General features: G+C 41.5%; 1 protein-coding gene across 1 annotated transcript in view; it reads left to right on the top strand.

The window, feature by feature from the left end:
* Positions 1 to 8,141: 8,141 nt before the first annotated feature.
* FOXK2 (forkhead box K2) overlaps positions 8,142 to 16,123 on the top strand; it is a 47,386-nt gene continuing 39,404 nt past the window's right edge. The window contains exon 1 of the mRNA XM_075518532.1: positions 8,142 to 8,910. Coding sequence (XP_075374647.1) covers positions 8,555 to 8,910 — 356 coding nt within the window. The 5' untranslated portion in view covers positions 8,142 to 8,554. The remainder of the gene's footprint in view (positions 8,911 to 16,123) is intronic.

Raw genomic sequence — 16,123 nt, 5'->3', positions numbered from 1 at the left:
ACAGCTTATGGTAATACCTAAAAGCTCCATAGCTGATGCTGCGGTATATGCTATGCTATGTAGTTGATGCACGTTACAGTTTTTTCTCTAGTGCTATAGTCCATCCTCAGAAAAGCTTTAAATTTATTTTTATAATATTATTTATTATTGTGTGTATATATCTTACATGTATATAAATGCTTCTGTTCATGCTAGCTTTCCACGACTTCTGCTGAGAAAACTTTTTTCATCTATTTTTTTCTGAGCAACGTGTTCATTTTTCCTTGACCCATCTTTGCATCTTACACAGTTATTTAATAACAAGCAATGAAGAATTGTATGTTGCTAACTGAAGCAACTGCAAAAATTAGAAGAGAATTGTTTCACATTCTTTTCCTTTCAGCTTTGTCATGATCCAAACAGGCAGTTCCTGTTGGCAGCAGGGCTGCCTCACAAAATGCTGTGTCATAAATGTCACTCAAGAACACCGGTAAGAAACTTCAGATCCTAGTCACAAGGGGGGTTGTTTATTTGCTGATTTGAATATACTCTGTTGCATCATTCCTTTTCTGAGAATGAAATGCAAATGGAAGAGTATCATCTCAAATTAACCACAGGCTAATTCAATTAGCAAAATAAATTGAGGTAGCGTCAGAGATGAGCTTTGAAGAACTTGAGTCCTCAGAGGAGAGATTTATGGCTCTGTCTGTTGGACATCTGTCAGTAATTACTCTCTCTGAGCATCAGTGGCTTTCTGATCCCAGACTTGCTGGTTGGCTGTTCTCTAACACACCTCCTGTACTGGTCTTTCTGACTGCTGAGACTCATCTTCATTTTTCTGCTCCTGATCTCGATATTTCACTGACTGTTTGTCGGTATTCCTGAATATCTGCAGAAGGGAACCATTTTCCTCATGTTCTGTTCTGTTTTTCCCTGAGGGACTGACGTTTGGAGTGGTTATTATGTATGACCCAGGTGAAAATTTAGAAGTGAGTGACATCCTTCTGCCATCCTTTTGTATTTGTAGTAGATGTAAATTGGTTTTCACTGATGTTTGTTTTTTGTTCCCAGTGTCCAAGGATTGTGGTATTGATACTTCGACAACTCTTTTAACAAAAAAACACCCCAAAGTGATCTCAGACCAGCGTGTACTGTCCTTTATGTATTGCCAGACATGTTAAGATGACTCTGAATCTTGAAAAGACTCCTGCATGTCAGAAATGTTTGTAGTTCCCTCCCCCCCCCCCCCCCCCCCCCCTTTTGGAGGTTGCTTGAACACCTCATGATTTGCACAGGAATCAAACAATCAGTCCAGCACAGCATTTGTTTGCATTTTTTCTAAATTATTTTAAAGTGCTTTTTGTTGTTGTTCAGATCATTCATGTAGTCTTTTAGTTTTATTCTCATCATCCACTTTGGGAGAAAATAATCAGTTAATTCGGCCACATCCAAGAAGAAACTGTTCAAATGTTCCCCTCCCCAAAAGAAGTTAATAGTGTGACTTTCTCTCTCCCGTCTATCAAATCTTTAAATGCTTTGATTTATGTTTTGAAGATTAGGTGTAAACTTAAGCAAGTTTCACAGAAGAAGCAATGAAATACAACAACCATTTTGAATATTTTGAGATTTATTAGGAACATAAGAAAATGTGTTGCATCAGACCAGAGGCTTATGGACTTTAGTATCTTGTTTCTGCATTCAGGAAAAAGAGATTCGCAAGCGGCTCTATCTTATGTCAGTGTTACAAATGTAACTGTGGGCAAGACCAAGTCTTGCTAGGTTTTGTATAAACGGAGAAAAGAGGTGGTCCTTGCATTGTAGGACTTCTAATAGGGATGGAAAATTTACTGGTTTCAGTTGTTTCGGCTTTGGCTATGCAATTAAAAATAATAATGCTAAATACTTTATATGGATATGAAAAATACTGCTGCTATCATCATATTCCTTATAGGATCTTTCTTTGTGTGCTTTGAATTCAGCCAATTTTCTGTCTTGCAGGAATCTTACAATATCTGTTCATGGAACATGAGGTTGTTCTGACTATGCTTTTGCCTTGTTGTATTATTTTGGTAACATTTGTCTCTACTGAAAACAATTGTAATTTCTTCACCTTTGTGTAAGAGTGTTTTCATACCTCATCATCTCAGTAACTCTTCTCGGAAATTTGCTTAGTTCTGTAGTTATCCTTTTGGAGAGAGTAAGAAGTAGTTCAGAGAAGACAGACATAAAGAAAAATACATCTCTGTGTTTCGCTGTTCTTTTTGGCTTTCTGTTGGCTGAGGGACTGGCATGGATTAAAAAAAAACAAAACAAACCAAAAACCAATAACCAAACCAAAACCAAACTGATGTTGATAAAAGCTTAATTTCTCTCCTCCTGAAATGACAAATCTAAATTAGAATGCTCTGTCATTAAAATAATATTTTAAAGTACATTTTTCTTATTGATGCTTATGAGTTTACACTTGGTATTGGTTTTAATTAGCCTTTGGCTGTCTGTTTCATTGAGCTTATTCACATTTCTGTAATTCCTGTCTGGTTTTGATTAACAGAAGTCATTTTATCATTTACTCCACTCCCACTCATTTGCTTTTTTTTCTGCCAACCAAACTACAACTTCTATTACTGTTTTTGTAGAACTTGCATCTGCCATGTATGATGGTGGTACCGCTGCAGTTACCTCCTTCAGATGCCTGAAACATCTCTTCCAGATAAGCTGGACCTCGGCAGCTTAATCCGCTTCTTTTTTTTGCAAGGTTAATTTGTTTACGATACCATATCATAAAGGTATGTGACATGGGAGTGCTAAAAGGAGACTGAAAAAGAATTCAGCTCAGTATTATGGAAGAGTAAAAATTCTTCTATCGTGGTGAATAGACTCAATGTGTTTTAGTGGGGCTGTTCCTCTAAAAGAGAAGTGCCAGCCTTTCTTAGTTTTCGTGGAAGGTTACGTCATTTTATTCAAATATGTACAGCGGTGTATGCATAGAAAATATTCTATACAGTCTGAGCTCTCAAAGAATTAAAAAGCCACAGAGATGCTTGCCACAGCAATGTTGCAGGACTGACCTATTCTGACAGCAAAAATGGAAAAGTTGTCAGTGTGGTCTCGGTTATGTTTTAACAGGTACTTCTGTTGACTTAAAACAGAGTTGTTATCCATCTCCTGATCAAGCAAAGAGAGAGGATGAATATACAATGGCAAAAAATGGCAAATTAACTTGAAGAAAAATCTTACAGCAGAACTGTACTTAAATAGGGTCATAACTAATAGCAGTAACTAATGATCAACATTAAATACAGTATGTGTTGCAGCTGATAAGGTTCAGTTTCTCTGATTATGCTTCCAGACTTCATAGTGGTAGAACTTCGTTGTTTAGAAGTGGGTAACAAAACATTAAAAATGCTTTTGAATCATCAGGTCCAATTTTCTCTGAGGTGTTAAAATTTTAAACATAAAATAGAAGTGTGAAGATTAATTAGCTATTTATTTGGCAAAGATCGTATGTCATGCAAGGCTGAATTGCAAAGTAATGGGGTTTCACATTTCCAGTTAACATAGGGTAATGCTGCTGCGGCTTTTAAAAATCCTTTTGTGGTGTCGGGATTTAGAGCTGCTTTATGAATAATTATCCTCTGAGGGTGGATGGGATGCTTTCAATTTAAGGCGTGCATTTGAATTGTCATCGTCTGCTGTTCCTTGGAACAAGCTGAGGCGTTAGGGCTGTATGCTTTATCGTTTTGGTTACTAACCGAGTGTACTCCGTTCTAGTTTGGGGCGAGTCGACTACTCGCCTCCCAGAACCGCTTGAGGGTGAAGGTCTCGCCTCACAAAACTGCTTTTACAACCCAAGACAACGTGCTTTAACCTCAGCCGTCAACAGGAACGCGGGAAGGGTGCACTAACTGAAATAATCCTGACAGAACACTCAGCTAAGCGCCTTCCTCAGCTCTCCCCGGATCCGTTTTTCCTCACAGGAGATGCTGGGGCGGGGCCGGGAGCGCGGGGTCTCCGCCCCGCGGCGGGGCCGCGCTCCCGGCCCCGCCCCCGGCCTCGCAGTGTTTACAAACACGCGTCACCGGCAAGCGGATCTCCGCTCCGCCCGCATCCCGGGGCGGTGTGGCGGGTGGCACCCCGCAGAGCCCTCCGCGCTGGGCCGCGCTCAGTCAGCGAGGAGGGCGCCGCCGCCATGAGCCGATGGGGACGCGGGGCACGCTGGGTAGAAGGGCGGGAAGCGCGCGGCGGCGGCGGGCTGAGGGGAGCGCGGGTTTCCTGTCAGGCCGGGAGGCCGTCGCCTGTCCCGCTCCTCACGGCAGCGTGTTCGCCGGTAAAACTCCGTGACCCAGCGAGCAGCTGGTCCCAGAGGACCAGCGAGCAGCTGGGTGGTTTTCACTTGTACAGCACTGATTTCCTTTCTCCCCGAGGTCAATAGTACGCTAACAAGTGGTCGAGGTTAGCTGTTTTCGCCCTCTTCCCCATTCCTTCTCAAAAAAAAAAAAAGCGCGTTCATCTGGATGTCTTTGGCATTTTTAAGAGTATGACTCTTTCCAGTCTTTATTACGTAGATATCTGAAAGACGTCCTTAAAGGAAAAAAAAGCCTATAAAAATAACTTTGAGGTATAGCTCTTTATTTTCTCCTACTAATTTTAAAGTCACTTCAGGAATTGGCTGGGCATGTAACTAGGGAGCTTCACACCATCCCAATCATCCGCTATTTTTAATATTTTGCAGTAATTACATGATGTTTTTTTAACATTTTCCCCTTGACCAAAATGCATTTGTGAGAAAATGACTAAATCGCAGCACGAGTCCTACTAAGTTTTACACACATCGTTAAATTTAAGCATGTAAAGAGCTCCAGTATGGTTATTGGGATTACTTAAAAATGTGGTTGTATATGGCAGCGGTTTTGAGGCTGTGTGATGGAGGAAGTTGTTACTGCTTACAAGGGGCTTCTCACCTAGTAAATAGGAAAAAAATGTGTGCTTGTCAGGTGCGAGGATATCTATGTGAAATCTTTCTTCGTTCGGTTTGCAGGTTTTGGTATTTGAAGTGCTTATCTTGTTAAATCACATATGAATGTTACTGAGAAGTGGTTTTGCAAATTAACGTTGTAGGGTTTTGTTTAACAAAAATCAAATCTCACTGGAAGCTTGTGACAGTTGTTATAATAAAAAGATTATGGATAGCTCCTAATGGCTTTTAAAAGCTGTTTAATGTTGGTTGTGTCAAAGTAAGCAATTAGGGTCACTTAATCTACTTGATTATTCATCAGGTTCCTCTAGTAGTATTCCATGCTTTTGGATCTGTGAAAATGTGCATCCTGAGAAGGCTGCTTCACGACTTCATAGCCCTCAGTACAGAGCGCATATATCTAATAAAACCAAAGAAAGAAAACTTGATTATATGACAGTTTACTAGCCTCAAGCCCAAGCAGACTGTAAATGTGTTGCTGTAGCATGAGCTTCAAGAAAAAAAGAACATGTCTAAAAATATGTAGTCATTTCAGGAAGTTTGGTCAAATAAAATAGTATTAATGGATTAGACAGATAGAAAAAAAAAACCACCATGTGGAATAGTACATACCTGCTATGCAGCTCCAACATCAGGACCAGGTTATGTTCAAGGAGTGGATTTCTGGGGAACCCAGACACCCAGAACAGCTCTGGAGAATTATGTGTAAGCATGAGTCGTTCCACCACATCTAGCTGCTCTATTTCCTGCTTTGTACAACAGAGAACAGAACTGCAAGTGGGCAGGCTGGAATGACCTGTAACTGCAATTTTGTATGGTCACAAAGAAAGTGACTAAATCTGCACCAATTCAGAAAAACATGGGCAGAAAGATCTCAGCTGTCCTCTTGAAATGAATATAGCTTCTGACAATGGAATTTGTTGTTTGCTCTACAGTGTGGGTAATACAAAAGTAAACAGACTTTCTGCTAGTGTTCAGTCCCTTTTATAGAGTAGCATACTGATCACTGGACGCTTGAAAAGTAATTTCAGTGTATGTTACAAAACTCTGTTCAGCATTCTACGTCGATAGCGGTGTTCTCTATGCTGTTCCATTATGGAAAGAAGAGGAAGGTATATCAGCTTTGTGAATTTAGTACTGGATGTTATTAATGAATTAATACAAATTAACAAAGTAGCAATTCACATAATGGAAAACGTTAAAGTAGCATTAATACCTTTAACTTTTGCGAACTGAGCAACCGTAAGAGTGGTGGAAAGTGCTGCTGGCCTGATGGGAATTCACCTGGCTGCTCTCCCAATCTGCTTGTTTTCTCTCTCTCTGCGGGTGTGTGTGTGTGTGGGTGTTAGGGGATGGAAATCCATTGGTAATTTTTAGCCGGCGTACCCCTCAGGATCCCTAACCGATTGCTAGCAAAGCAGGCACAACAGTTCTATAGTCGCAGCAGAGCCAAGGGATAAAAAAAAGCTGAGAATCAGGCGCTCTGATGCTCCACATTTTCTGTGCCAAACATATGTTGGTATAGAAGAAAGTCTCATTCTAAATACCAGAGTGTGGGCAAGATTTAACTAAAGTTTTCTGTAAAAGAAACCAGAGCTCTAAACTGTTGCTATATTTTAATGCATCTGATGTGCGTATGTGATTATAGAAATGGACTTAACCAGTACGGAATTGTATTGTAGCTGCTTATAACAAGTGCTGATACAATCCCAGGAGTAAAAATAAGGTTTGCCATAACTTTGCGGGTAGCAGGCACTGTGTTCTGTTCCTAAGCATATGTAAAGTATTTCTACAGTTAAAGATCTGTTGACTCAAATGTGCAAAAACAGAAGTTGGCATTTCAAATTTACTACTAGATGTTTGTTAGCGAGTCGATTGTTTTTGTCCAGAGCATAAAAATGTTTTTAAAGATTATTTTCAATTCCTGCAGAGCATGTGTGTACTGCTGAAGAAATTATTTAAATGTCTTCTGAATTGATAAAGAACAGTGAACTTCAGTACTGTGAAACAGCCCAAACAAACAACAAACCCCTTCTAAACAAAAACTGCTTGAAAATACTGTAAGGCTACCTGGGCTGTTACAATGAGGTGTTTGCAGTGTTTGTATTTGTATACAGACATAAATGTGTTTTAGCACCCTCTTCACAGTTTATAGCCAAAAGTGTTTCTTAATTGCTTACTTCTCAGTTCTGACAGAGCGCCTGGTCCTTGTAACAGTTACAGAGGAGCTCACAAACACAGCTAGAAGGTCTTGATCAGGTACATCCTTCCCAATGCAGATGCTACGTTTGACAAATGCAGTACAATTAATGTTGTCTTTTTGGTAGCCTGTAATATTTTAAAGTCAAAAACACTGATGTGGATTCTTGATCAGTTTTTCCCGTGCTGTTATCTGTGGCATTTTCTCTCCCATGTGTGGTGACCCTCGGGGAGGAGTGACAGACTGCTGCAGCCATTGGATGTCTAATTCTGTTCTGTCGTGTCAAATTGCTAGCTTACTTTTTTGTGCCCTAGTTCCTATGAGAAAACGAGGACTAAGCCGAGTGAGGTGTGTGCACAGATACACGGACTGACTTACCTGAAACTTTTAAATTTAAAGCACTGCACTTGTTTTACGTGGATGTTACAGAACTCCAAGGTGGGGAGTTACCTCTCGTTTTAACCTAACCCTTAAACGGCCCTCAGAGGTGTATGATGTATCAAACCTCTTTTTTTTTTTTTTTTCTGGTGGTGTTTTGAGGCTAAATTTGAGGAGTTACAAACTACTTTCCACGTGGTAGCCCACCCTCTAGCAATGTTTAGGCACTGGTATTTATTTTACTCATGATTATCCCCCCCTCTCCCCCCACGCTTAAAGCTGTTTCTGAAAGCATTGCTAGTGGAGGGCATGTGCGGTGCACTATCTGCCGGCTGAAAAACACGTACGTGGGCTGCGGGAGGTGCCGGCGGCCTCGCTCAGGGGCCTAGCGCGGGCGCTGCCCCCGCTGGGGGGGCCGCCAGGAGCGGGCGGCGGCAGCCCGGCCTCCCGCAGGTGCCAGAGGCCCGGGGCCCCGCCGCCGCCCCTGCCCTGGGGAGGGAAGGGGCTACGGGGAGGAAGATGGCAGGGAGGCCAGCCCCGCCGGGCTGAGCCAGCACGCTCCGCGCCGCCCTGCCCTGCCTCCCCTCCCGGCCGGCCGGGGAGGGGCTGCCCTGCCGCTCCCTCGGGCCGCCAGCGCCGCGGCACGGGCCGGGGCTCGGCGCAGCCCTTCTCCCGGCGCCGCTTCCTCCGCCGGGGGGACGAGGGCCGCTCCGCTCCACCGCGCGCGGATCTGCTCCGCGTTTTCCGGGCCTTTCCCGTGTTCTCGTGCCCCGACACTCGAACGTGCTGCGCGGCGCTGGCCTCGGCGCCGCTCGCCATTGGCCGCGCCGCCATAGCCCCATGGGCGTGCGGGCCGCGCATTGGCCCGGCGCCGCCGTCCATCAGCCAGCGGCGGACTGCGTCAGGTTGGGTTGAGCGGCGTCCCCTTCCCTGCCTGTGTCTGGCGGCGGCTGCGGCTGCGGGGCCGGTGCGGGCGGAGGGGCGCAGCGGAGGGCGGCCCGCTCCCTCCCTCGCTCGCTAAGATGGCGGCGGCGGCGGCGGCGGCGGCCGTGGCGCGGCTGGAGGGCCGGGAGTTTGAGTACCTCATGAAGAAGCGCTCGGTGACCATCGGCCGCAACTCGTCGCAGGGCTCGGTAGACGTGAGCATGGGCCACTCCAGCTTCATCTCCCGGCGCCACCTGGAGATCTTCACCGCTGCTCCCCCGCCGCCGCCACCGGCCGGCGCGGACGGGCCGCCGCCTCCGCCTCAGGGGGACCCCGCAGCTGCCACCGGCGGCAGCGGAGGGGACTTCTACCTGCGCTGCCTCGGCAAGAACGGCGTCTTCGTGGACGGCGTGTTCCAGAGGCGGGGGGCGCCGCCACTCCAGTTGCCCCGAGTGTGAGTAAAGCGGGGGCCGGGCCTGCCGTCTTCCCCCTTCACACCGGGGCCCGCCGGGCCGGCCCGGGCCCGGGCCCACCCGCCGGCGCCTCGCCGCGCCGGGCTGCCCCGTCCTCCCCGGGAGGACTGGCTGCCGTGGCGGGGGTGGTGCCGCTGCTCAAACGCGCCGGTTATCCCCGTTGCCGTTTGGGTGGCACATGGTGCGTGACAGGCGGGGAACCGACCCCGTCCTGGCGATACACGCGAGCGGTGCCCTAGGCCTGCTTCCCCGCCAGCCCTTCTCCCTGGCGCCCGGCACCACCCGGGCACCGGCGCCTCCGCCTGCCGCCCTCGGATGTGTCCTTCCCCCGGTGGCCCGGGCCCCGCCGGCACATCCACCTCCCACTCTGGTCCCTCCGGCAGCCGGTGGTGCAGGTGGGAAGCGTGAGACCCCGGCCGCGCCGTGGCTGGTGGTTGACAAATGGTGACCCTCCTCCCGTGCTGTGTCTTGCACGTAGCAGTATCTGTTGTGAGTTTGGGAGCAAATCCGTCTGCAGCAGTGCTTGGAGGTATTGTAATTAGCAAATAGAATTGGATACACCCTTGAGTATTGTTTACGTGTTTCAAAGGAAACCAGTCAAGTGGTTATCCACATATCTGGGATTTCTGAATTTAAGATCAGCTCTGAGTAAATCTTGTAACACCTTGGTGCTTTTGCAGAATGTAAGGGGTTTGTTTTGTGCGTGTGACTGCTTTCTCATTTTGTGGTAGTTTCTGCCTCTTTGCCTAATTGTAACGTTTATTTTTATGGGTAAACTGAATCGTCCACGTGAAATACTTCTGCTAGTCTTAGCGTTTTAAAATGTGTTTCCTTACACGACAACAAATGTATTGAGAGTTTTTAAATGGTAATACATTCCTTTACCATTACTAAACGTTAACTGCTTTTGCAAAATAATTTTCTAGGGGAGTTTGTGAGGCCTACCTACTATGTTTAAGGATACATTGAACTGTAAATAAGTAATCTATGTTTTGAGGAGTCTCATGTAGGAAAAGTGAAAGTGTTTTGGTTTAGTATATTTTAGCTGTCTTGACTAAGAAATACCTAAAAGGTATTTTACCTTTAGAAGTGTTTTACCTTTAGAAAACACGTGCCATTAGTAACACAGTCTTAATGCCTTACAAGTTTTTAAACTATGTTTAGGAGGTTGATGGTGTGTATTTTGCACTTTGACGTCTTGATGTTAGTTTCCCCACCTGGTTCCTCTGTGAAAATCAAATTGTCTTACCTTTCTGCTTTCTAGGAAATGCTCATTCTGAAAGGGTTTAACAGTGCCAGTATGTGTAGAGTTGTATAATCGTGAATACAGTTGGGTGACTTGTTTGACCTTTAACTGTAACTTCTATTTTTGCTTTCTGCTTTTTAGTATTAATAATAGTTTGGCATGTGGTTAATCTATATTTTAATCTAACACATTTATGAAATATAGATCAAATACTTTTTTTCTTTGTGAACAGTTTGGTATAATACACTAATTGCAAGTAAGCTATTGTGCATTATATATGTTGATTGCAAACAGTCTAGAATTAGTTTGTGTAATTTAGTCAGTAGCATTCTGTTAAATGCTTAAGACCTCAGGAAAAAAAAGCACTGCTTCTTCATGCTGTCCATGTAGTTATTGACTTGTAATTTATTTTAGTTCTTTCTACCGATGTTGCTTTTTAAGGGGAAAGAAAATTCTGAAGGATTTTTTTTGGTGTTATTTTTTTTATTGAACAATGATGAAAACTTATGTGCAGTTAAAATTTCTTCACGAGTGTATGTGGGTGGTGTTACAGAAACTAGCGTTTGCTTGAAACTGGCTGCGTTCAGCGATTACACCATTTCTTAGACTGCACACTAGTAGCCTTCAGTTTCAAGATCTGTAAGCTGGTTGAAGTAGTTATCTCCTGGTTACAAAATGTAGGTGTGATCTTCTGTCAAGTCTTGTAAATAGAAGGTGGCATACCTTCAGTCCTGGCTAGAAACAATGGAGCAGTGTGTATGCTGGGTGAACAAGGATTTCTTTAGTCAACAGGCATAGGGATGAGTTTTATTTTGAAGGGCAGGCAAAATCTACAGGGTCATAGTTAGATTAGTGATTAAGATCAAGTGTTGCTTTATTGCTTTTAAAACAAATCTGTTTATAAAAGGAAAGTCTTGCTGGAGTTGTGTGGGGAAATAGTAGTTTCATTATTTGCAAAGCTTTTTTTTTTTAAACACAGGAGTCTTCAGGCAAATTCAAAGCAGACGTTATCTGCTTATAGCAAGTCATTACTGTGAATTACTGATGACTAATACTGTTTGTAGCCATGTTCTTGAGTTTCATTGTAGATTTAACTGGTCACACTGAAGAAGATCTGGATTTTAAGAATCAAACTTAGTTACTTCAGTGTAATGTAAACATTAATTAACAGTTGAAACATGATTGGAAAGACAGTAGTTTTGGTGTGAGTTCAAGATTGATGATTGCTAACCTCCAGCTCAAGTAATCACTAGATCTATTTTTGTTGTTGTTGTTTAATCCTACTATGTTGCCAGTAATATGCTTTGCCTATGACTACACAATCATTTGAAATTTTAATGGCAGGTGAAGTTTAAAAAAATCAGGGTGGCCTGTTCTTCTGTTTGTTTTTAAGTGATCTTGGAAACCAAGAATGGAGGGTCCATCTCTGTTTTGCCTAATTAATAGTGACTTATGGATGACTCCAAGTAAAATATTGTTACAGACTTGAAATGTCTTATTTAATTGGCACTAATTGTATGTAGTTCCAGTGTCCTTGGCCTTTTTTTAATTTCAGCACAGTGTTTGAATATGATTGTATTAATAATGTTATTGAAATTCCTGTTTTTTGAAAGGGAAAAACAGAAATACAACTTTGTAGTCTCCTGTAAAACACACGTTCTTAACATCTGGGGAAATTAAATTATTAACGTTAGAGTATACTTTTACCTGTTACAAAAGCATCTTTCTTTCTACAGATATAAATGCCATGAAACATGGAATTACTGTGCATTAAGATAACTGTTCTAGTTGCTACTTTTAATGCTTCCCTGGAAGCCTCACTCACAATTCAAATGTTTAAGTTCTCAAGCAGGAGGTAATAGCAGTGGGAAGTGTGTTTTTGTTTTTTCAGTTCTTGACAGACTCACATCCGTACTTGTGTATATACAAACCAGCTGTCATTTTGTTAGATGAATAAAATGGGGGCTGGGGGGAAAACAGCAATTTTTTTGTTCATTTTGAGTAAGTAGCTCTCCTGTCAATGTCATAACACACAGAGGCATGGGATGAAAGAGGTTTTAGAGTCTTCTGTTAAATACACACAAATCAAAGCAGTTCAATTAGTCTTTTACAACTATGTTTAAGATGCATGGACTATCACTTTCCAGTTCATGAAGTTCATGTTTTTTAATGCGTTTCATTTGATGCTTGTCAAATTTCCCCTGACTTCTGTGAAAACATTGTTGGGATATATCGCTAGGTAAATAATAACATTAACAGTTGACTTTTGAGGTACTTGGCTTGAAAAATACCTTTGTGCTGGGCACAGCAGCAGTTGTTGACAGAGCTCTTGTATACAGCTTTTGGAGAGGCAGAGTTCCAGACAGATGTAACTGATACAGCTGGAAAAAGCAGGCTGGCTTCTGGGTACAACTTAGCTCTGAAGAAGTTTTTTTTGTTCTGTTTTTATTTTGGGATTTCTTGGATGTGTTTTCTATATTAGCATTTGACTTCACAAGGATCCTGATGTCTTGGGCGTGACTGTTCCAAGATAACGTCTTGTTCATTTTGACAGAACCCTATATTTTGTATTTTAGTAATTACTTTTGGTTTTGGTTTTGTGGAAGTACAGATTTGTGAATCATAAACAAGATTCCATTAACATAAGAACAGCATTTCAAAATCAGAGCAAAGATGCATCTAGTCCATTACCTGCCTCCAAGAGCAGTCAGTAGCAGATGCCTAGGGAGGAGCATAAAAATGGAGAAAGGCAAATGGTTGTGTTTCCCTTGTTTTTGCTTTTGGATTCCAAAGTCAGTGTTGATTTCTTTTTGAGTTAAAACTGTTTACTGTTTGCATTTTTTCTCTCTTTTTAAATTTTTTTTTCTTTTTTTGTTTGAATCCCTGTAAAACTCTTGTATCCACAACATCCTTGGGCAGTGAGTCCCGCAATGTAATTGGAGCCAATGTTGGGAAAAATACCTCTTTTTGCTGAGTTTTTTGAACTTGACACCTGGTAATTTGATTTGATGCAACTTAAGTTAGCTCTTTTATAATAAGAGACAGTAAATAATTCTCCCATTCTGTCATTCATTTTGTGGACTTCTTTACATTACTAAGTATGGGAGCTCTTACAAGTAAACCACGTCGAGTATGTTTCACTTCAGCTTAACATCTACTAACTAATCCGAAGTCAAGCCTATATGACTGCAAACTAAAAATTTGTTTGTGTTCTCATGCTTCTCCTCCTAGTATACAGAGGGCTGAACCAATATTTTTAGTTTAGTCTTGTGGTCTGGATCTACAAAGTGGGGTTATTACTGCCTTTTAAGTAGCAGAAGCTTTGCTGCTGCTGAAAGCCAGTGGATTCTGAACAAGTATCAAGTATATCTATTAACTAAGTAAATTCCTCGGGAAAGTTTATTGTGTTCAGCATTACCTGAGCAGGAAATTGCGCAACAGATTGCAGAGAACCTCTAATGTATCAGTGCACTTTTTTTCTATCATCTTACTGCAGTTACTTAAATTATATGCAAAGATGTGATTGCTGTATGAGTTAGAGCTGTGGCTGCACACATGCTCAATGAAAATTTCTCACTGGAAACAACTCAGGTTTGGCTTAGCAGTTGAGGTGAATGGATCATAACATCTCCTTAGGTAGTGTTACTCGCTAGCTTAGAAAGAATGTTCTTTGCTTGTTTTTGGCTTATGGTTTATGTTTTAAAGATTTTCTTTATGAAAGTAAGTGTTAGATACTTTAAGAAAGCAAACAACACCACTTTTTTCAAGGAATATATTTGTAAGTATAGATTAATGATGTCAGGCTGGATTGGCACCTGCTTTTTCCCTTTCTTGACAACACTTTTGATAGATACAGTTGCTCGTAAGGAAGACAGCTGGCTGAAATGTTTTTGAGACCTTATGATTGATTTGTATTCAGAGAAGTATTTTGGAGTTCCATACTGGTTGTATTAAAACTATGAATTACTTACAAATTATCTCTAAGCATAAAGCTAAGAAACGTTGGACTTGGCTGTGACTTATGAATCAGACTCCAGAAACTTTTATTTACTTTCTTTAGCGGACACTGTGTCCCATGCTGTAATGACTAATCAGGTTAACTGGGCTATGTTTATAGGTGTTTTTTTGGCTACTTTAAAGTAGGATTTGCAAATGTCAAGCTCAGTAGCAGTAGTGTTCTTACATAAGCAGACCTGATTGAAAAGCAATGTAGGAGGAAAAAGGTAGAGCGCATACTATTTGAAATGAAAATAGAGAGATGAGCATGAAGTTTCTATAGTCATAATTTGTGTTATGGTTGTTTGTCATCTCATTTTTTTTCATATTTCCCTCTCAATTGCACACACCTTATGAATGAAATTTTTTTTTTGTTACTGAAACAGCGTTGCAAATTGTCATACACCAATCAGGTAGTTGAGGTAAAGCTTAAACAGTTTTATATTTGGATTAATTTGCACTTGTCTTGCCTTTTCTATTGGTGTGATTGATATGTGTATGAAACTTCCTTACCCAATTCTACAATTTTACTGATCTTGCAAATGTTCACGTCTGTAGCTAGCTATAGGAATAAGTATATTCTTTGTATAGTTATGTGAAATACTATAAACTGGGAACTCATCTTAAAAATTAATGGTTTCTTTTTCATCTGTTAAGTTCCAGTTCTATGACAGAAGCAAGATTAGTGTTGTTTTAATTTAAAGGTGCAAAGTCAGTATTAAAACTGTCTATTCCAAGAATCTGTAGTTGAAAGAGAGTTTTGAGATTCTTACCGTCAGTCATAATAATGAGGTAAGAGATATGTAAATTAAGTCATTCTTTGCTTTGCATTGATTAAATCAAAATACAATAGTGATCTTCGGTTGTGAAATGCACTGTGTTTGAGTAGGAAGAGACAACTTCTGCTATTGGATAAGTGTGAGTTAAATAATAAAGAAAATAAGTTAATCTTTCACTGTTGCTTTTCAAAATAAATGTGTATGATTAATTTGCTTATAATCAGGAAATGACATTGTCTTGTAAATATTAGTCCTTCGTGAAGGTAGATGTGTTTTAGAGAATAATTCTGCTGTGGAGGAATTTTGCTGCTGTTGGTTTTGGGGGTTTTGTTTTTTTGTTGTTTGTTTTGTTTGTGTGTGGGTTTTTTTTTGTTGGTTTATTTTTTTGAGCACGTGTAATTCTCGTGCACAAAGCAGATTTTTTTTTTACATAGTCATGCTTAAGCTATTCAAAATAAGATGATTGTGCATCTGATTTACTGTATTTTTCAGTAAATACAGCAGTTCCTTCAAGACCTCTCAAGTCCCATTACCTTATGTAAAATTATGTAAAAAACTGGGAAAAAAAAGATAACTTTAAAGAAAATTATGAATTTGTCATGTGGTAGTGTGAGGCTGTCTCTTTTGCAGCATATAATGAGTTTTCACAACAGTCTTGTGTTTACTGGTAAGCTGATGCCTTTCATGGTACTTCATACTGAAATACTGGGAAGGTGGTGGTTTTATCTACTGTCTTGCTTGTTTTCATGATAAAAAGTTGATGTGTAGTGACATTTGTTTCCTGTGACTTCCTGCCTTTAAGGAGTTTTTTGACCTAGATAAAGCAGTTGGAAGGGAGGAACCATATTTATTCTGCAGCTATTCTGCATTGGATGGCACAGAAAATAAACATTATATTCTTTAGTTAAGATTTCATCACTACTGTTGTATCACTGAAAGGCACTGAGGCTTTAGTAGGTTACTTTGTAATACATAATTTTTTATAGGGCTAAAGAAAGTCTATACATGTTGGAGTCTTTGTTTCTTCACATTTGTTTGCGTGATTCTGCTGCAGCTACTGCATGTGCTTCTGTGCTGTTCTGTCCTCATTAGTACTGCGAATCATAAACTTCTACAAAGCATCATCTTCATGCATGCTGTACCGTTGAGTATTTGTAGGAGTAAAATTGTCAA

Source organism: Mycteria americana, chromosome 16 (assembly GCF_035582795.1).
Source record: "Mycteria americana isolate JAX WOST 10 ecotype Jacksonville Zoo and Gardens chromosome 16, USCA_MyAme_1.0, whole genome shotgun sequence".
In the NCBI taxonomy this organism is placed as follows: domain Eukaryota; kingdom Metazoa; phylum Chordata; class Aves; order Ciconiiformes; family Ciconiidae; genus Mycteria; species Mycteria americana.
This window is presented reverse-complemented; position numbering and strand designations above follow the sequence as displayed.